Raw genomic sequence first — 20759 nt, 5'->3', positions numbered from 1 at the left:
GCAGCCGCCCCAGCGCTCCCCGGGACGGCGCCCGCCCGCCGACACCCTCACCCCCACCCCGGGGTGCCCCGCTTGTTTGGGTTTGTTGGGGTTTTTTTTTTTTGGGGGGGGGGGGGGGGGGGGGGAGAAGGACAAGGACACCCCGACACTGGGGGTCCCCCCCCCCGCCTCCGCCGGCCATGGGCATCCAGGGCATGGAGCTGTGCGCCGTGGCCGTGGTCATCCTCCTCTTCATCGCCGTCCTCAAGCAGTTCGGCATCCTGGAGCCCATCTCCGTGGAAGGTAATTTTAATTAACGCATTTTAATGAATTCATTGAATTTATTGTCGGCCCCCCAACGCATCTCGGGGTGTCCCCATCCTTCCCCCCCCCCCCCCCCCCCCCCCCGGGTTAAAGGACCTGTTGGGCCCGTAAATGGTCCCCATGGGGTAAAACCTGCTTTTTTTGGGGGGCACCCCCCCGGAGGAGGGTTTGGGGGTGAAGCCCGAGGGTCTGGGGGCGCGGGGGGGGCCAGCAGCCCCCCGCCCTGCCCCCCGCACTTGCCGCGTCATGGCCCAGCCTTGCTCTGACCTTCCCCGAGGGGCCGGGCCAGCTCCGGCCCCCCCCCGAAACACCCGGCTGAGGGGATGCTGGGGAGCCCCCAGCCCACGTCGACCCCCGAACCCCTCCTGAGGGGCGACGCCGGGGGCCTCTGCACCCCTGTTAACCCCCGAGAGCCCCGAGACAGGATGACGGGGACCCCCCAGCCCACAGTGACCCCCAAACCTGCCCGAGGTGGGATGTCGGGCGCCTCTGAGCCTGCATGAACCCCCAAAACCCTCCTGGGGAGGACGCTGGGGACCCCCCAGCCCACACCGACCCCCAAAACCCTCCTGAGACGGGACACTGGGGACCCCCAAGTCCTGCATCGACCCCAAAACCCCCCTGAGATGCGACTCTGGGGACCTCCAATCCCCCATCGACCCCTAAAACACCCCCGAGATGAGACACCGGGGACCCCCAAACTCCCATCGACCCCCAAAACCCCCCCAAGATGGGACATCAGGGTCCCCCAATCCCCCCACCAACTCCCAAAACCCCCCTGAGATGCGACGCTGGGGACCTCCAATGCCCCATCGACCCCCAAAACCCCCCAAGATGAGACACTGGGGACCCCCAAATCCCCACCGACCCCCAAACCCCCCCGAGATGGGACACCGGGGATCCCCAATCCCCCACTGACCCCCAAAACCCCCCTGAGATGCGACGGTGGGGACCTCCAATGCCCCATCGACCCCCAAACCCCCCCCAAGATGGGACACCAGGGACCCCCAATCCCCCACCGACCCCCAAACCCCCCCAAGATGGGACACCGGGGATCCCCAATCCCCCACCGACCCCCCCAGCCCCCCTGAGACGGGACGCTGGGGTCCCCCACGCCCCACGCCGCCCCAGCTGGGCGGAAGGTGCTCGGCGCTGCCCCTTCGCACCCCGGCAAACCCGGCTCGGCAGCACCCAGGGGACCCCGGGGTTCTCCGGGGCGTCCCTACCGATGCGGCACGGCGGAGCCTCTCCCCAGCCCTGGCTCCGTTTTCCCGGCCCGAAGTTCCCGATATCCCCGTCTCGGCGCTGAACGGGTCCGCGGGGGCTTCCCAAGCTGGAATTATTAATGAGCTATCATTTATTAATTACCTTCCGCCAGGCTGCGCACGGGCGGGAGGGAGCATTAGCGGGGTCGGGGTGAGAGGCGGCTCCGGGATGCTCCGCGCCCCGGGAATGTGCTGCCGGAGGCGGGCACGGGTTCGGCAACTCCTGGGGAAACCCTGCGGGTCGGCCGGCTTCTCCCTCGGGATGTGAAACCCGGAGCTCCCCGGTTTTCCTCCCGCCACGAGGGGAATTTGGGGTCCGCCACCAGGTCGGGGGGTTCGGTTTTAAGCAGGGTCGGATCCGGGTGGGAAACAGCCCGGGATCAAGGGTGGGATGATGCGGAGAGGCTGCTGGACCCACGGGGGTCTTTGCCGGTGTCTCCCGGCAGACGGTGGCGATGCCGAGCTGGAGCTCTCGGCCGTACGGCACCAACCCGAGGGGCTGGAGCAGCTGCTGGCACAGACCAAGTTCACCAAGAAGGAGCTGCAATCCCTCTACCGCGGCTTCAAGAACGTGAGTGTCGGGGGGACCCACCGCCAGGGCCGGGGGGGCGGATTTCGGTGGAGCCGGGGTTCACCGGGCGCCCGCTCTCCTCCCCAGGAGTGTCCCAGCGGCCTCGTGGACGAGGAGACCTTCAAGCTCATCTACTCGCAGTTCTTCCCCCAAGGCGGTGAGTTGGGGGGTCCCCCGAGGCCGGCGTGGGGGTGCCGGGCGGGGGCTGCATCCGGAGAAAACACCAAATCCCAATCCCGGCGCGTGCCGGGGCGTGGGGTGGGGGCTTCACCGGCTCTCGCCTTCCTCCCCTCGCAGACGCCAGCACCTACGCACACTTCTTGTTCGACGCCTTTGACGCTGACCGCAACGGGGCTCTCTGCTTCCAGGTGAGCCTCTCGGCGCCGCTTCTGCGCCCGGCTCCTCGCCGGGAAAAGCCGTGCCGGCACCGCGCTCCTCAAGCCGCGGCCGGCTGTAAGCGTGCCCAGCGGCGTGATTCATCAGATCTTCCTCCTCGCCCGCGTGTGGTCGGGGATAAAAGCTCGGCGCAGCGGCAACGGCCAAAAATCTTCGGACTCCTCGACAGGAGAGTTCCAGGCACTGCGGCAGGGGCGGCTGGCGGGGGGGCCGGCGCCGGTTTTACCGTGGTGATTAAAAATAGCTCCGAGCGAGAATAGAAACGGGATCAATAGGAAAAAAATCCCCCAGGCGTCCCGCGATCGATGGCAGCGCCGCGGCACCGTTGGAGGGGGGCGAACGGCCGAGCCAGGCAGGACGCGGGTCCGTCCCTGGGGTCTGGGTAAGCCGGTGGTGCCCGTGGGACGTCCCCGCTCACGGCCGCCGTTCCTCCGGCAGGATTTTGTCATCGGCCTCTCCGTCTTGCTGCGGGGGACGGTGCACCAGAAGCTGAAGTGGGCTTTCAACCTCTACGATATTAATAAAGACGGCTACATCACCAAGGAGGTGACACGGGGCGGGGGGGATGAGGACTGGGGGGGCTGGACAGGGTGGGAACATCGCGGGGGACACCCAGAGAGGGACGGGGACGGTGGAAATGGGTGCTGGGGGATGAAGGTGCCCTCGTTCAGAGGGTTCTTGTCACCCTGACCCCCCTCTGTCCCCTCCTAGGAAATGCTGGAGATCATGAAGTCCATCTACGACATGATGGGGCGCTGCACCCACCCCACCCTGAGGGACAGCGCGCCCGCCGAGCACGTGGAGCTGTTCTTCCAGGTGAGACCGTCCCGCCTTGTCCCCTCCCAGCGGCCGCCAAAACCCCACGCGTGTCACGGGCCGGGGGCTGTCACCACCGCCGGGGACGTCCCCGCTGAGCCCCTGCCATTCCCTTGCAGAAGATGGACAGGAACGGTGACGGTGTGGTGACCTTTGAGGAGTTCCTGGAGACGTGCCAGAAGGTGAGCAGCTCCAGGGGGGGCTTCGGCATCACCAGCACCCTCCTCCTCCTCGTTGCCAGGCTGCCGAGTCCGAGACACAACCCCATTCCTCGTCCCATCCCAAAATGACGTGCTAGGGGGGTCGGGAGAGATGGGGGATGACAGCTCCGCTCGCCCCGGGGCTGACAGGAGGGACAGGAGGAGGGGGACCGGGGGCTCTGACCTCTCCCTCCTGCCCTGTCCAGGACGAGGACATCATGAGCTCCATGCAGATCTTCGAGAACGTGATCTAGAACCCGGGACCACCCGCTCGGCCCCGCCAGTGCCTCCGCGAGCGCCCGAGGGCAACTTTTTTCTACTATTTCAGACAAAACGAGAGGTTAAAGGAAAGAAGAAAATAATCCACCTGGCTCCTGGCACTCCAGTTACAAGAGACGAGAAGAGATACGGACAACTTCAATGGCTCATCCGCCTGAGCCCTCCCCGGCACGGCGCCTGGCGATGCCCGCCCCGCCAGCCGGAGCCATTTTGGGGGGCAGAGCCCCCCCAGCGAGGATCCTTCTGCCCCGGGTGGTGCAGGAGACCTCGCCGCAGCACAAACCCCGGACCCCTTCCTCCGGTACGCGAGCCTTCGGGAAAGGGACCCTCCGGGGAGGGGGCTTCCGTGTCGCAGCCATGAAACGGCAGCTCCCGAAGGCCGACTGAAAGCACAGAACCTCCTCTCCCCGCCCCGCGCATCGCTTAAGGGGACCCACAGTGACGAGAGAGGCCGCTCCCCACCTTCCGGCGGTACGAGAAGAGAGGGCTTCTTTTCTAAATAAAACAAATGGCGATGATTTAGGGATGAAACGTGCCGCTCAGGGAGCCGAGGGGGAAGCAATGGCCACGCAAGCCCGGAGGGGGCCGGAGAGGGCGACCCCGAGCCCCAGGGTGGCGGCGGCAGAGGTGGCTTCACTCACCGAAGCGGCGGGGAGCGGCCGGGAGGGTTATTTGGGTTATTTCTGCCTTGTTTCTCCTCACAAACGGGCCAGGGAGGCCAGGCCGTGCCTCAGCCAGGCCTCAGCCAGGCCCCTGCCCCGGCCCCCCGCGCCGGCCCGGCCCCTTCCTCCGCACCCGCCTGTTGCTCGTTCACTCACTGCGTGTTTCCATGAAATAAAGGTGAGAAACACCCGCCTCGGCCCGGCTCGCTCCCGCCCAGGGGCTCCGCCGGCCCCGGCCTCGGCGCCGTCATGGCGGCGCTGTCATGGCGGCGGGGCGCTGTCATGGCGGCCGCTCCCCGTATCCTAGCAACGCCGCTGCCCCTCCCCTCCAGCGGGCGGGGAGGCGTGGCCGAGCGCCGCCGGCTCTCATTGGTCGGCCCGAGGGCGGGGCGGGGACTCGGCGCGGGGACCTTCACGCGGGCGGCGCGGGGTCGGCGCGTGACGTAGGTGGCACCGGGATCCCCTGTAGCCCCCCCCCCCCCGGGATGGGGGAATCCCCTGTCCGTCCGTCCGTCCGTCCGTCCGTCCGTCCCCGGGTCCGGGCGCCGCGGGGTCGGGGGATCCCCGGGATCGGGGCTGAGCGGGATCGGGGGGAGGGGAGGGGAGGGGAGGGGGGGGATCCCCGGGATCGGGCCGAGGGGGATCGGGGGGGGGGAATCCCCTGGGATCGGGGCTGAGCGGGATCGGGGGGGCTCCCCTGGGATCGGGGCTGTGTGGGACTGGGGGCAGGGGAGCAGGATCCCCCGGGTCTGGGGTTGTGCGGGATCGGGGGGCCCCCTGGGATCAGGCTGAGTGGGATCGGGGCGAGGGGGATCTCCTGGGATCAGGGGGATCCCTGGCATTGGACTGAGTGGGAGCCTGGTGGGGGGATATCCTCTGGGGTCGCATCGGGGGGGATCCCCTGGGATTTGGGAGGATCCTCCAGATCAGGACTGTGTGGGATCGGGGGGGGGGGGAATCCCCCAGGATTGGGGCTGTGCAAGATCAGGGCCGATCCCCCAGGACTGGGGTTGTGTGGGATCGGGGGGATCCCCGGGCTCGGGGCTGTGCAGGATTGTGGGGATCCCCCAGGATCCGGGCTGTGTGGGATCAGGTGATCTGCCCCCCCTCCTCTGGCGCGCTGGGAGATCCCATCTCTCCCCCGGATCTGCCCGGTGCTGGGATCCATGCCCTGCGTGGGAGGGTTTCACGGCCATACTGGGGATCTGGTCTGCGCTGGGATCTGCCCCCCCCGGGGAGGGATCCACTGTCCCCAGCCTTTCCTGACTCGGGCCTGATGCCCCCTCCCCTCCCAGTCCACCCCGTGCTGGGATCTGCCCCCCCGGGGGGATCTACTCTGCCTCCACCGGGGACCCTGGTGCCGGGATCTCCCCTCCCTCCAGGATCCCTCCTGTGCCGGGATCCGCCCCGTCCCCCTCTCCCCAAGGGCCCGTGCAGGACGCGGCCCCTCCCGGCCCCGCTGCGGGCTGTCACCCCCCGGGGACCCCACCCCGCGCGGGAGGGATCCGGCTGCGGGGGGCACCCCGGGGTGGGGGCCACGGCCCGCGCCGGGATCCACTCCGGGCAGGATCCCCAGGATCCGGTGCCCGGTGCCCGCAGGTGACGGATGCGCCTGCCGGGGGCCATGCGGCTGGTGCGGTTCCGGGGGGCCGGGGGGGCCGAGCCCCGGCTGGGGCTGGAGGAGGCGGCCGGGGGGAGCCTGGTGGACCTGAGCGCGGCGGAGCCGGCGCTGCCCCGCTCCATGCGGGCCTTCCTGGAGAGCGGCCAGAGCGGCCTGGCCGCCGCCCGAAGGTGGGTGCCCCCGCGCCGGCGTCACCCACGCCGCCGCCGGACGCGGCCCCGGCGCTGAGCCCCGCCGGCCCCGCAGGGCGCTGGAGTCGGGCCGGCACCGGCTGCCGCGGGGGACGGTGCGGCTCCTGGCACCCGTCGGGGACCCGGAGAAGGTGATCTGCGTGGGGCTCAACTACCGCGACCACTGCCTGGAGCAGGACGTGAAGATCCCCAGGGAGCCCATCATCTTCAGCAAGTTCCCCAGCGCCATCATCGGGCCCTTCGATGACATCGTGCACCCCCAGGAGAGCAGCGTGAGTACCCCCGGCACCCCCACCCCGCCACCGCGTCCCCCCCACGGGGTGCGGCCCCTCCCAGCCCCCCGTCTTCTCCCCCAGGAGGTGGACTGGGAGGTGGAGCTGGCCGCCGTCATCGGGAAGAAGGGGCGGCACATCGAGGTAACCCCCCCGCCGTCCCCCTCCCCGTTTCGGGGTGTGTGTGTGTGTGTGTCCCCCCGCTCCATTAAGCGAGTCCCCGTTGTCACCCCCCCAAGGAGTCGTCGGCGCTGGACCACGTCGTGGGCTTCATGGTGGCCAACGACGTCAGCGCCCGGGACTGGCAGATGAGGAACGGGAGGCAGTGGCTGCTGGGGAAAACCTTCGACACCTTCTGTCCCCTGGGGCCGGCCCTTGTCACCAAGGACGCGGTGGCAGGTGGGGACGGGACAGGGAGGGGATGGGGACTCTTTCCTGGCTAACACCGGAGGCAGCAGGCACCGAATTTGCCCAAAAGCATCCCTCTTTTTCCCAAGGGGGGCGTTCACGGTGGCGGGGGTCCCACGGCGCCGTCCCCACGTCCCCTCCCAGCGTGACGCGTCCCCTCCCTCCCCGCAGACGTCCACAACCTGAGCATCCGCTGCAGCGTCAACGGGCGGCTGATGCAGGACAGCAGCACCAGCCAGCTCGTCTTCAGGCTGCCCAAACTCATCGCCTGGGTCTCCCGGTAGGTGCCGGGGGGGGCCGGCGGCACCGGCACCGCTCCCCGGAGGATCGGGGACCGGTGCGGACGCCTCCCGCTGTCCCCCCCGCAGGTTTGTGACACTGGTCCCCGGGGACATCTTGCTGACGGGAACCCCTCCTGGTGTGGGGGCCTTTCGGAAGCCCCCCGTGTTTCTTAAGGTGAGGGGAAAGGAGGGGCTGGAAATGGGGTTGGGGTGGCAGAGCGGGGACATAGAGGACCCCGCGGGGGACGAGGGGGGCTGCCAGCGTCTCCTTGCCCCTCGCAGAGAGGAGACGAGGTGCAGTGCGAGATCGAGGAGCTGGGCACCATCTGCAACAAGGTGGTGTGAAGAGGGGGACGCCAAACCTCACCCCGCTTGGGCTGCCGCCTTCGCCCCCCGCCCCCCGCGGGGGTTCAATAAATCCATGAGCCGGGTCGGGTACCTGCTCCCAGGTTTATCGGCGGCTACGGCTGGGCGAACTGCCGGATGAAGGCTTCCAGCTTCCCCCGGCTCGCGCTGGAGCGGAAAGGCTGGGCGAGCTGGAGGAGGGGGCCGGCGGGGGTCTGCACCTCCTCCAGCACCTGGGGAGGGAGAGGGGGGTCAGCGGCGGGGGGGAGCAGCTTGAGGTTGGGGGGGGGGGGCTGGCAGAGCCTTGGGGGTGCTTACCCCCATCTCCTTGAAGGTCTGCAGAGAGCTCAGGGCCAGGCTCCTGTTGGGGTACGCTGGAGGGAGAGAAATCCCCGAGGGAGCACCCACAGCCCGGCTTTGAGGGGGTGCTGACCCCAAAGCAGGAGGGAGGCCCCCTCTGGCCCCCACCCCGACTCACCGAAACCGTCCTCCTCGGCCAGGAAGCGCAGCAGTGCCTCCACGTAGGCTGCCTCTGGCGTTGGGGAGAGAGGGAGGGTGTCAAACCCCACTGCCCCCGGCTCCCCGGGGGGCACAGCCCCGCTCCGGTCTTGGTGCAGAGCCAGGGCTGCAAGGGAGCTTCGGCTGTGCCTCAGTTTCCCCAAAAGCCGAGCTAAGCGGGGCTGGTGCGGTTAGAGAAGCGGTTGCCCACCCCGGGGGGGTCCTACCGGGCTGGGGCCAGCTGGGTCGGTCCAGGAAAGCCACCGCTCTGGCGTAGGTCCTCAGCACGGGGCTCAGGAGCCGGCAGAGGAAGAGGAGGAAGCCGGGTGAGCCCTGGGGCTCCCTGAGCTGGACAGGGGAAGCCGGAATTTGGTGAAACCGTCCTCGCCCTGCCACGGAGGCAGCTGGGGCGCGTTGGGGGACACCCCGAGTACCTTGAAGCAGCGCTTGGGGACCTCGTCCTCGCTGTCACTGTCGCTGTCGGTGAAGTCCATCCCTGCCCAGGGCTGTCCCCTGCAGAAGGGCCGTGGGGCCAAGTCGCAGACCCAGCGCTCGCTCTCCGGCTGCGGGGACAAGCCGGGTGCGGGGACCTTTGATGCCACCCCACGGGGACCCCCAGTTCCTCGTCCCCTTCCCAGCCAGGAGGGGAGGACGCAGTAAGGACCGAGCCACCCATCCCCAGCGTGGGGGTCCCGGGGGGCACCCACCTCTTCAGCCTCCAGCAGCCCACAGAGGAGGAGCTTGTCCACCACGTCCTGGCTCCGGCACTCGAGGGGCTGGCAGGGCTGGGGGAGAGGAGGAAAGGGGCTGGCAGGCGGCCGGACTCCCCGGAGCCACGCAGGCAGCGGTGACAGGCCGCTTCCACGCGATGGCAGTGCCACCCCACGCCACCAGCCCCTACCTGGAGCCCCAAGAGGTTTGGGGGCAGCAGCCGGAGCAGCTCCAGGCACTTGCGGTGCAGCTCGTCCTGGCTGAGCACGATGCCGGAGGGGCTGACGGTCACCCCCAGGAAGGGCAGCATCTCCATCAGCAAGGCGCGGATGGCACACGCTGCCGGGAAAACAGCATCACCGATTCCTCCAGCGTCACCGATCCCCCGTGTCACCGATCCCCCACGCCTCGCTCCTTACCTCCCACCGCCTCGCTGGCGAAGACGGGCAAGATGGCAGCGCTGTGGTGGCCCAGCTCCCTCAGGGCCTCCGCCGAGGCCTCGGGGACCACCAGGACGTCGCCGATGGGGGACAGGCGGTAGAGGGTGAGGCGGGCTCCGAGCAGGACGAGGCTGTGCTGCACCAGGGCGCGGAGCTGCCCCGAGAAGCCCACGTCGCGCTGGCGCAGCAGGATCTCCTCCAGCAGCCAGGCGAAGTCCAGCATCAGCCGGGAGAGGAAGACGCCCTGGAGGAAGAGGAAGATGAGCCGGCACCCTACGTGATGGGGGCAGCTCCGGAAATCTTGCTCCAAAGGAACAGAAACCTGGACGCCTCCTTGTCTCACCTCCCGGTGCTTGTGCAGCAGCAGCGCGGACGTGATCCCCACGGCCATGACGGCGGAGCAGGCAACGCCGTCTGCAAGGGAGCGAGAGGCGCTCGTTAGCCATGGGGGGATCAGCCCCCCGCCCGAGCCCAAAGGGGCGAGAAGGCAGCGGTGGTGACATCCCTTGGGGTGTCACCCAGCGGGTGCCAGGGCGCTTTTGTCCCCTCCCCGCCAGCCCCCGGTTGTTTGCACTCTCCATTTCCAGCCGGGGAACACGCGCTGACAGGCAGCCATCACCCCGCCGGCTGCATCACCGCAGCACGCCAAAATAACCGGTAACGGCACAGCCGCCTCCGCACCGGCGGGAGCACGGAGACGCCGTCACGAGGGGTGACCCTGGCAGGACTGGGTGAGCACGGCTGACCCACAGCCCCGCACGGACGGGCAGACGGCTGGAGGACGGACTCCCGCCTGCCCCCGCAGAGCCCCTCACCGCTCAGGGAGTGCAGGCCCAGCTTGGTCACCAACATTTCCTCTTCTGCCTCCGAGCTGGCGCCCGTCGTGGGACCAGGACCCCCAGCCTCTGCCTTCTTGCCATCCAGCTGGCTGGGGCTGGAGAAAACGAGGCGAGAGAGGTGAGAAAGCGGGACCGGGAGCAGACGTCGGAGGCGAGACGCCGCCCCGAGGCTCAGCTCCTGCTTACCACGTGCCGAGGATGGCGGGCAGCAGCAGCTCCTCCAGCAGCTTCCCCTCGCAGCTCTGCCTGACGAGGTTTTTGGCCGCAAACTCCTGGGAAGGAGGACAAACGAGCCGGTCGGTGCTCGCAGCCCTCAGCACCAACAAGCTGACTTGATCCCTCGGGTCCCCAGGGCCCACGAGCGCTGCCCCATTGCCCCAGCAACCCCCCAGCTTCCCTAAGAGCTGGGCTCACCGGATCCCCTGGAGAACCCCGGATCCCCTCCAGCCACCCCAAACCCCTCGGTCCAACCCGCAGCGGTTTGCGCAGCCACCGGCATCGCGGCCATAAACCCTCCAGGGCTGGGAAGGATCCAGCCAGGAGCCCCAGCTGGAAACCCGGCTGCCGTACCTGTAAGGAGAAGGGCTGGGCAAAGTCCACCCGGGCGCAGCCAAAGTTTCGGCGCACGGCCCGGCACGCTGCCCAGAGGCAAGCGCCGAGGCCGAGGGGCCGAGCGTCGTGCTGGGAGGAGAGGGGACCAAAGCATTAATGGGGCGATGGAGGCGAGCGCCGCTCCCCAGGGACGCGCCCGGCGATTCGGGTGCTGCACCCGCACCCCCAAGGCCTCTCACCGCCCCTTCCCGGTGCAAACCGCCGGGGACCACGTCGTAGGCGATGCCCACGGGGACCAGGAGGACATCGGGGACGGCCCCGTCCCGCACGGCTCGGTACACCAGGGCCAGCCACTCCCGGGCCGGGGCAGAGAGGCGCAGGGCGACGGGGGGCTCTTCCAGGAAGATGAGCAGAGGCTGTCGGCTCCTCAGCACCTCCTCGACGTACTGGCGGGGAGACGGGGTGAGGCCGGGGGGTACCGGCAGCACCGCGGGGATGCACGGGAGCTGCCGGCACCCATCGCGCAGCCAAAAGGCTTGGCCAGCCCGCAGTCAAGACACCCCCGAGATGCCTTTGCCGAGAGTTTTCGGAGCTCGGGGAGGGGATGTTTCATCCCTCCCAGCACCCCGGGCTGGACCTACCGTGGCCAGGACAGCCCCTGGGAGCCCTTCGTCCCGGTCGCTCGGCGTCTGCTCCGTCCCCGAAGGCAGGAAAATCCCTCCCAGGCGGCCAAGCAAGGCTCTGCAGGGGAAAGAAGACGCCACGGGCACCCACCTTGCATGGGGCCGCGTCCCCCATGACTCCCCACAGCTCGGGGGCTTTGCGAGTGCCCCAAACCGGTGCCTGCCGTGCCTTACCGGAGGCGAGGGCTGCAGACCTGGCCACCCACTGTCACCCTGGGCACCCCCAGCCCCTGGGAGAAGAGGAGGAAGGACAGGAGCAGCCCATCCAGCTGGGATTTGTGCGTCGAGAGGAAAACCAGCGGCACACCGGGCTGCAAGGAAAGCGGCCAGGGCTCAGCGCCCGGCGTGCCGGCGGCGAGGCGTGGGGCCGAGAGCAGCTCGCCGGGCTCCCTACCGTCCTGGCAGCCCTCAGCACCATCTCCAGCTGCCCTCGGTGGAGCTGCACGCTGAGGAAGAGGTGGTTCAGGAGCTTGAGCAGAGCCCAGTTGCACACCCTGCAAGAAAACAAGCAAGTGAGCAACCCCGCGGGGGCTGCGGCTGCCCCCAGACCCCCCCAGAGGCCCTATCCACGCCACCCTTCCCTGCCTCAGTTTCCCCATCCAGGCAGCAAAGGGGGTTGCATGAGACAGCTCGACTCAAAATGTCACTTCTCAGCTCCCGTAAAGCAAATAAACAGCTTTATTATAAATTAAGTTAAAACATTAAAGGCTGGATGTGACAAGACCACCCCCTTCTCCCCCTGGCAACAAAAGCTGAAGTCAATTACCCCTCCATCTCCCTGTCCTCCCGCACGCTGTTTACGGGAAGGATCCGAATGCTTTTATCCCCTGGGTAGTTTCTTCCCTTTAAATACTTCAGACTGCTCAGAGGGTTCTTTTATTACAGCTCAATCAGACAAGCAATTAGGCTACAATGCAACCTTTAATTGCCAATTTCTCAATGACAGGAGGAAAAAAAGAAAAGCCGGGAGAGAGAGAGAGAGAGAAAGGAAAAGTTCCCTTTTGCTTTGCTTTCATTTCCATCCTCCCAGTGGGTTTTTTTTTTTTTCTCCCTCCCTTCTCCACTCCCCTGTCAGGTTCCAGCTCCCTGGAAGGAATTGGGGGAAATATCCCCAGGGAGCTGCGCAGGAACCCCAAGGGCTGCCTGCCCTGCCCGTGTAGCCCTGCGGAGCACACGTGTTCCCCGAAGGATCCCCCCGCACCCCCCTGAAGGATGGCTTGTGGGAGCGACGCACCGAGCCCCCGCTCAAAGCCCATCCGAAGGGGCTTAATGCACAAATTTAAGAGCCTGAGAGACATGGAGAGGAGGAGAGGGACTGGGAATGCCCCAGCCAGGAACTGGGATCCCTCCAGGAGGCAGGAGATGCCCACGAAGGGGGATCCGCACCCACAACCCTCCCCGGAGAGGGGGTGCAGACCTCAGCATGAGAAGGGAGAGCGGGGCCTGGATTTCAGCCAGGATCTTGAGTGCTTTCTCCTTCCACCGGCGGTGGCATTCGCCGTCCCCTCTCGAGCCACTGGACCGGCCGGTAGCGACATTCCGTACCCTGCGAAGGGGATGGAGGGGAGGTGGGAAGCACGAGGCAGAGCGAGAGGTTAAAAAGCATTCTGCGTTACAGTAATTACAATGTACCGGCTGCCAGCCTCGTGCTGTGTAATTAGCGATGACAACGAGTTAGGTGACAGTTGCCTGACAAGGCCACGTCACCCCAGACGCTGCGTGCTTGGGACAGGGCGAGACTGGGAGAGCCTCGGCAGCATCCCGGGGCAGAGCCAGGAGACGGGAGAGCCGGTTCCCCACCGAACCGGGGCACCAGCCCCTTTTGGGGGTGGCTGAGCCCGGGGGGAGCGGCTGCAAAGCCCCTTCCTCGGGGTGAGCTTGTGGGAAGGGCGCAGCAGCGAGGAGGAGCTGGCGCATTTCTTTCCGTCGGGAGCAGACGGGAGCATCCCTCGCTCCGGCGACCGAACGAGATCCCGCGGGACGAGGCTGCAGGGGGACGAGGCTGCAGGACCTGGGTCCTGCCAGGGATGAAGGCGACCCCGGAGAGCCCCTCCGGCTGCTCCCACCTACCTCTTGCTGCGGCAGATCCTCGCCGGGAGGTCTCCGGGGGTGTCGGCAAGAACCTTCCAGTCCCAGACAGCGAGGAAACCACAGACCCTTCGGACCAGCCAGCCCCGGTACCTGAGCAGGGAGACAGACAGCGACGTCCCAGTGGTTAGAGGGTTTTCCAGGGTGCTCAGCCTCCCTCGAACCACCTGTTTGCAAGAATTTGAGGTTTTTCTCCCCGTTTTACAGCTGGGAAAACAGAGGCACCAACAGAGTGATGCTCCCGGCCACCCCGGTCCTCGCAGCATCGCTCCTCGCGTGGGAAGGAAACCTGCAATTGCTAGAAACACGCAGGGGATGCTGCAGAGGTCCCAAATCGGGGACTTTTCCAAATCTGCCCCCAAATCAGAGCTAGGCAGCACCTGAAAGGGACGTACGTGAGGCTTTAGATATCACAGAGCGTACGGCAACCCAGCCAAAGGGCTGCAGGTGGCCGGAGAGGGACAGGGGAGCTTCAGACCTTCGTCTTTCCGCTCGTGATCTCAGCCACCCATCACCGGGCTCTTTTTAGCCATCCCGCAACTCCTGAGTCGCTGCGAGCGGAGATGAATTATTCAAATAGTTTGAAAGCCGGAGCTGGGATGTTTCAAGCTGAATGGAGTATAATGACCCGATTTGGAAAAATACAGCGCAAAATTGCTAAGCCACCAGGGACTGCTCTGAAAGGGGAGAGGAACCGAAGGAGTCCAGCACCTCCGGAACAAAAAATATCAGGCATTTGGCAAGGAAATGGCTCCTGGGCTCCATGTCAGCTCCTCGGCCGGAGGAAAAGGCTGGTTGACACCAGCTGGAGGTCTGGAGTTAGGGCCCGTGGGGAGGAGGAAGAGCAGGAGGGGTTGGGGAAGAGGCCGTTTCGCCTCTCCCCAGGGGCCGGGAGCCAGGCTTGCTCCAAGCGCTGCGTGCGTGAGCTTGTCCTTGTGCTGAAGCCAGAGAGGAGAACGAAAACACCCCCAGCCCCCCCCGCCGAGCTCTTCTCAACAGCATCAAGATACCAAGTTTTGTTTAAAAAAAGAAACAACCCCAAATCCTCAACTCTGTGGCCGACTTCTCCTCCCAGCCTCAGCGTGACAGTAGCCAGAGGCACAGACCAAGCCCTCTCCCCTCTGCTCTTATTAACCCTCTGCGCTTGGAGATGCGGCTTCCAGCCTTTCAAAATATAATTAAAATAGCTCCTTCTTGGACTAATTAGGGAGCAAGGATGATGGAGAGGCGTCCCCACACTCCTGCGCAGCAGGGAAAGGGATTTCCAGGGTGATTCGGACAAAAGGGAGAATAAAACCTGGGGAAAAAAAGAAGTGGTTTGCCCAGCGTTCCCTGGCACAGAGCTCGTCCCGTCCTCACCGTGTGTCCTCCTCCGTCACCCGGCTGGCATCACAGAAGCCGAGAGAGGAGAGCTGCTTGTGGTAGAAACCATCCTGGAAGGAGAAAGCGGGGTCAGCTCTTACGGCAGCAGCGGGTCTGCCTTTGAAGGAGGACAGCTCAGAGAGGTGGGGAGGTTTCGGCCGTGCCTGCCCCGCTCCAGCCCCCAGCCCTCCCGCCGGGCACACGAGACCCTTCGGATGGGGCTCGTCCTCTTCGCCAGCATCCTGGGATCCCAAACTCTCTTCCCAGCCAGCTCTGCGAAGCCCAGAGCTTCCAGGGTCATGCTCTTACCCAGCTCTTCGGGGTGCAGGTCTGGCAGCAACGCCCCGAGAACGGACGGTACTTGCCCAAAAAAGGGATGAAAATTTCCAGTTTCTGCCCCGAATCGCAGACCCAGGTTTTCATCTGCGGAGGGAAAGAAAGACAGGGAGGAGCGAGGGATGGCACGAACCCTGCTTGCCCTGGAAAATACCAAACGTTGGTGAACGCTCCCCAAAACGCGCTCGCAGTGCGGGGAGAAGTCCTGTTACTGGGGAGAAATAAAGCAAATTTAACCGGGATCGGAGGGGTGGCCACAAAGGGGGACTCAAGCTGGTGGCCACTGAGGGGACGCTGCCCCCCCTCTCCGGCCACGGAGTCACCTTCGTTTCTCTGCCGCTGTCACCGGAGGAGCGTGGGGACCCGGATGCGGTGGGATTAGCACCCCGAGGGGGCTCGGGCAGCGGGTGCTGCACAGGGATGAGCCCTCGGAGACGCGTCCGGCGCCGGCCCACGGAGCTCAGCTGGGGAGACGCAGGCAAGACGGGGTCAGTGAGAGCCGGGGGGGGGGGGGGGGGGCACACGGGGAGACCCCAGACCCCTCGTCCCCATCCCGCCTGCAGCGACCAAGGCCGGCAGCGAGCGGGAGACCCTTCCACTGCCATAACCAGAGCCAGGGGGGGGACGGGGGGACGCAGGATGGGAGCTGCAGGGTGCTGGGAGAGGAGGTGCCGAGCCCCTCTCCCCATGTCAGGCCTTTGCAGGGAAGGGACCTGCTCCTCGGCGGGGAAATGGATGGTTTATAGCACAAGAAGACGGGGGGGGGGAATCAACCCAGCAACCAACGCGCCAAAAGCCCTCGGGAAAAGAATTTATTCTTCGTAATCGAGCTCCGGTGCCGCTGCAATTGACTTTTCCCTCCCACACCCTCCTCCCCCCGGCAAGGAGATGCCAATCTGTACCCAAAAACCCCGCAGCACCCGTGCAGCCTGGCCCGAAAGGCTGAGATCCTGCCCCCTGGCCAGCCTCAGCCCCCCCGAATCGGGCTGGGGGCACCCGGCATGGCCCACCGGTGCTGGGAGAGGGGCTGCTTGTACGAGAGACCCCTCCTGCAAGGGGTCAGGGGCTTTGAAATCACATCTGCCCCCTCCCTTTGTTATGGGGTAGTTTTAAGGAATTTTATTCCCCAAAAAAAGAGAGGAGGGAGGAAAACAAAACCAATTTGTTTTTAAAACGTTGCTGGGGGGGGTGGGGGTGGGGGGGGTAAAGAAAAGCGAGGTTGGAGAGAAGGAAAACCCAGGGAGGTTTGGGACCCGCCGGGAAACACCACCACCCCCCCCCACCAGCATGAAGCCGCGGCCGGATTTACCGAGGGGTGCTCATGGTGCGGGGGGAAGGGGGTCACCCCCCTTGTTTGGGGACCGGAGCCTCCCCTCGGTGCCCACCCTTGTCCCCAGGGAGTCACGTACCTCCGAGACCGGCTGTCACGGGTGGGGGGACGGCGCTGGCAGCCCCCGGCGTGGGGTCGGGGTGGGGGGGTGTCCCCAGGCTGGGGGAGAAGAGGTGCCGGGACGCTCGAGGGTCCTGGAAAAAAGACGACGGAAATGGGCAGAAAGCCTTATTTTGGCAGGTTTGGGCTGCTCGGAGGGGGCTGCTGGCAGAGGACACCCCCATGAGCCCCACGTGTCCCATAGGCTCTTGGGGGGGGTGACACACCCCACACCCCCTATAGAGACTGGGGGGGGCTCACACACCCCATGGGGGGGGGGTCACACACCCCACACAGGCCCCACACACCCTATAGGGTCTTGTGGGGGGCAGCACACCCCACAGACCCTATAGGGCCTCGGGGGGGGAGGGGGGGGGGGGCAGCACACCCCACACAGGCCCCACACACTCTATAGGGTCTTGTGGGGGGCAGCACACCCCACAGACCCTATGGGGCCTCGGGGGGGGAGGGGGGGGGCAGCACACCCCACACAGGCCCCACACACTCTATAGGACCTGGCGGGGGGTAACACACCCCACACCCCTATAGAGCGTTGGTGGGGGTCACACACCCCACACAGGCCCCACACACCCTATAGGGTCTTGTGGGGGGCAGCACACCCCACAGACCCTATAGGGCCTCGGGGGGGGAGGGGGGGGGCAGCACACCCCATACAGGCCCCACACACTCTATAGGACCGGGGGGGGGTCACACACCCCACACAGGCCCCACACAACCTGTAGGGTCTTGGGGGAAGGTAACACACCCCCCACCCCCTATAGAGCCTTGGGGGGGTCACACACCCCACAGGGCCCTGGGGGAAGGTAACACACCCCACACACCCTATAGGGTCTTGGGGGAAGGTAACACACCCCACACAGGCCCCACACACTCTATAGGACCTGGGGGGGGGGTCACACACCCCACACAGGCCCCACACACCCTATAGGGTCTTGGGGGAAGGTAACACACCCCACACAGGCCCCAGACCCCCTATAGAGCCTGAGGGGGGGAGGTCACACACCCCACACACCCTATAGGCCTGGGGGGGGGGGGTCACACCCCCCACCCCTATAGGGCCTGGGGGGGTTTACACACCCCACAGAGCCTATGGAGCCCTGGGGGGGTCCCACCCCGCCAGCCCCGGCCCGGCCCCGCTCTCACCGCCGCAGCCCCGGCCCGTCCGGCCCGCTCCGCCCGGCACAGCCCGGCCCCGAGGGGCGGCGGGGGCCGGGCCTGGCTCCTCCGGGCCTGGCTCCCCCCGGGCCCGGCCCCTGCCCCCCTCGTGGACCTTTGTGTGTCCCCCCCCCCCGGGACGTGCCCCCCACCCCTGTCACCCCTCGGTCCCCATCCCCGCCACCCCCAGGGACATCAGCCCCAGCCCCCTCATGGCGTCCTTCCCCCAGCCCAGGTCCCCATCACCCTTGGGGACATCAGCCCCAGCCCCATCACGGGGTCCCACTCCCGGTCCCCACCACCCCAAGGGACGCAGCCCCAGCCCCATCACGGGGTCCCAGGGCCGTCCCCCACCCCGTCACCCCCAAGGACCCCGACCCCCGTCCCATCCCGGGGTCCCAGCCCCATCCCGTGTCCCCGTCACCCTCGGGGACATCGACCCCAGCCCAAATCCCCACCACCCCCAGGGCCATCAGCCCCCCCCCCCCTCGGTCCCCACCCCTGTCACCCCCAGGGCCATCACCCCAGACCTCAAAAAAAAACCTCCAGGGAACCGGGGGAGCCCGAACGGGCTGAATTTGCCTGAAAACACCCCAAAAAAGGCAACATTTTTCACCTGCCGGGGCTGATGCTCCCACCTCCCGGGGGCTGGCACAGCAAATCTGCCTTTAAGTGCAGCTGAGAGCTTTTATCCCTTAATCGTCCTCTGGCGGGGAAATAATAAGGGGAAAAAAACAAAGAAAAGACAAGAAAAAAAGGAAAAACAGAAGAAGAAGGGAAAAAAAAAACCAAAAAACCAAAAACCCAACTTATTTACTTGGCAGGGAAGAGGAGGAGGGAGAGCGGGGGGGCTGCTGCCATACCGTGGGCTTGGGGGGCTTTTTAGGGGGCAAGAAATGGGGAGGGGGGGGTGTTTTGGTGGGATCCTGCCTGCCCTGAGCCCGTCTTCTCCAAAAATGGGCCCCTTCGCACTTTTCCTGGCTTTTCCTCACTTTTTCCCCCTTTTTTTTTTTCCTTGCTTTTTCTGTTTTTTCTTCTCGCTTTCCGGGGGACCCCGATAACAGCAAAGCATCTTCACCGCGGCGTCGCCCATAAAATATCCCCGAAACAGGAAGATTTCTGGCAACCCAACCCATTTTTATTTTAAATTTTTTAATATTTTAAGCATAAATCGGCTGCCGTGGCTCCCCCCGGCCGCGCTGCGGTGGCTATGGTTACCGGATCTTCCCTTCCCCGGCTTTTATTGCTCTGCCATTAAACCCAAATACAAATCCAAAGCTTTCGCAGCCGTTCCCAGCTCCTTATTTTTAAATATTTGAACGGGAACGCGCATTTTTTCCCCCCCCGTGAAGAAATAATTCCCTCCCCCCACCCCGCCGGCTTCACGCCTGACCTTCCTCCGCCGGCGAAAGTGGCCAAATTCTGTCACAACTCCCCAAAACAAAGTAAAAGATCTCGGGAGGGATCATCCCGGGCGCTGGCGCGGAGGGGTTTGGCACGTCTCTCGTATTATTATGAGGTTTCATCATGTAATTAACCGGCGTTAATTAAAAGCCCAGCCCCGGAGCAGCCCCGGCAGAAGCAGGCTGAGCCCTGGCAAGAGCTCATTGCACCTCACAGCCTCACCCGAGCTCCCTGCGAGCGCTTCCCACACCAGTTCAAGGCAGCGCCTTCATACTGGTCCCAGTTTGGGTCCCGAGCATTCGCCCCCACCCCAGCTCAAAACCAGAGCAGTGTCCAGGGGAGGACGTCAGCAATTAATATTTCTGCTTAATTAACCTCCCCCTCCGGCTGCTTCCCCAGCGCTAACGAAGGGATGGCAATTATTCCGGCGGCGATAACGCCGGGGCCGGCGGGTCAGCGACACTGCGGCTTCACCGCGGGGGTCAGCCGCTGCCCCGAGCGCCGCGGGAGGGGGAATAACCCCCCCCAACCCGTTCCAACCCATTTTAATCTATTTTTCGGCCAGAAGCTCACCCTGCTTGAATTTCCGCGGCCCTTTTTTTGCAGCAAACCTGGTTCCACGGAATATACGGGGCGGGGGGACTCGAGGAATCGCCACGGCAACCCGTGGGCTGTTTTGGGGGGAATTCGTGGGGAGTAAAAGGGGGAGAAGGGGGGGGGGCAGAGCCGGCAGCGCTGGAGGTACGGGGGGGGCAGGGGGTATCGGGTCCCGCTGGGGATAGGCTGGTCCCATGGGGCCATGCCCAGCCCCACGGGGCCATCCCCGTCCCTCTGGGGCCATGAACATCCCCATGGGGCCATATAAAGCCCCATGGGACCATGCCCAGCCCCACAAGAACGTGCTCAGCCCCACAGGACTCTGCCCAGCCCCACAGGACCATGCCAGGCCCCACAGAACCATATCCAGCCCCACGGGACCATGCTCACATCTCCATGGGACCATGCCCAGCCCCACAGGACCATGCCCAGCCCCACGGGACCATGCCCAGCCCCACAGGACCATGCCCAGCCCCACGAGACCATGCTGAGAGTCCCAGCCCCATGCCCAGCCCCACAGGACCGTGCTCAGCCCCACAGGACCCCACACCCCGACAAGACCACGTCTCCTCCCCACGACGTGGGGTGCAAAGCGACCGGCACGGGTGCAGCCATGGGGCAGAGGAGCCACAGCAGGACACGGCGCCCGAGGCCGGGAGCGGGTCCAGCCGCCCCGGGGCCGGGCTGGCGGGGGTCCAGCGGCTCGGCGTGCGCAGCCCCGTGGCCCCGGCCTCGTTCGCACGACCTCTCCCACCCCGAGCATCCTCCCAGCGCGCCAGGACGGGCCAACGGCCGCCGGCCGTGACGGGCTCACGGGGGAGGAGGAGAGCAGCCGGGCTGGGAAAGGGCTTCCCAAAAGTTCAGCTGGTTTGGGGTGGATGGAGGTGAAGTTCCGCAGTGGGGCAGGGAGATGGGGCCGGCTCCGCCACTGCGGAGGTGAGCTGTCCCCGGCCATGTTCCCCGGCGATGGGGGGCACCGACGTGGGTGATGGTACCCCAGCGTGAGGCGTGATATACTGGTGTGGGTCACCGTG

The 20759-nt window shown here is 65.9% G+C and overlaps 3 protein-coding genes across 3 annotated transcripts; 2 read left to right on the top strand and 1 right to left on the bottom strand.

Annotated features, from left to right (window-relative positions):
* The first annotated feature begins 179 nt into the window (after positions 1 to 179).
* On the top strand, positions 180 to 3501 carry LOC142420179 (calsenilin-like). The gene is made up of 6 exons (XM_075523780.1): positions 180 to 282; positions 2015 to 2139; positions 2227 to 2296; positions 2437 to 2507; positions 2974 to 3081; positions 3247 to 3501. The coding sequence occupies exons 1-6, from the start codon at positions 180 to 182 to the stop codon at positions 3499 to 3501; spliced, it is 732 nt and encodes a 243-aa protein (XP_075379895.1).
* Positions 3502 to 6029: 2528 nt separating this feature from the next.
* LOC142420166 (oxaloacetate tautomerase Fahd2a, mitochondrial-like) lies at positions 6030 to 7797 on the top strand. Its single transcript, XM_075523762.1, has 7 exons — positions 6030 to 6283; positions 6360 to 6576; positions 6661 to 6720; positions 6816 to 6975; positions 7156 to 7264; positions 7353 to 7440; positions 7548 to 7797. Exons 1-7 carry the CDS (start codon positions 6099 to 6101, stop codon positions 7608 to 7610), a joined length of 882 nt encoding a protein of 293 aa, XP_075379877.1. The 5' UTR covers positions 6030 to 6098; the 3' UTR covers positions 7611 to 7797.
* LOC142419977 (glycerol-3-phosphate acyltransferase 2, mitochondrial-like) lies at positions 7727 to 20680 on the bottom strand. Its single transcript, XM_075523410.1, has 25 exons — positions 20184 to 20680; positions 18341 to 18430; positions 17491 to 17500; positions 16529 to 16643; positions 16022 to 16134; positions 15443 to 15583; positions 15093 to 15206; positions 14781 to 14854; positions 13404 to 13628; positions 12751 to 12879; positions 11728 to 11827; positions 11508 to 11644; positions 11292 to 11391; positions 10893 to 11096; positions 10513 to 10779; positions 10285 to 10370; positions 10075 to 10193; positions 9239 to 9673; positions 9010 to 9158; positions 8816 to 8893; positions 8543 to 8671; positions 8336 to 8456; positions 8095 to 8142; positions 7929 to 7984; positions 7727 to 7843 (listed from the first exon to the last, which is right to left on the bottom strand). Exons 1-25 carry the CDS (start codon positions 20678 to 20680, stop codon positions 7727 to 7729), a joined length of 3654 nt encoding a protein of 1217 aa, XP_075379525.1.
* Positions 20681 to 20759: the final 79 nt, after the last annotated feature.

This window comes from Mycteria americana, chromosome 23 (genome assembly GCF_035582795.1).
Source record: "Mycteria americana isolate JAX WOST 10 ecotype Jacksonville Zoo and Gardens chromosome 23, USCA_MyAme_1.0, whole genome shotgun sequence".
Classification (NCBI taxonomy): Eukaryota; Metazoa; Chordata; class Aves; order Ciconiiformes; family Ciconiidae; genus Mycteria; species Mycteria americana.
The sequence above is the reverse complement of the archived record's forward strand: the minus strand, read 5'-3'. Positions and strand labels throughout refer to the sequence as shown.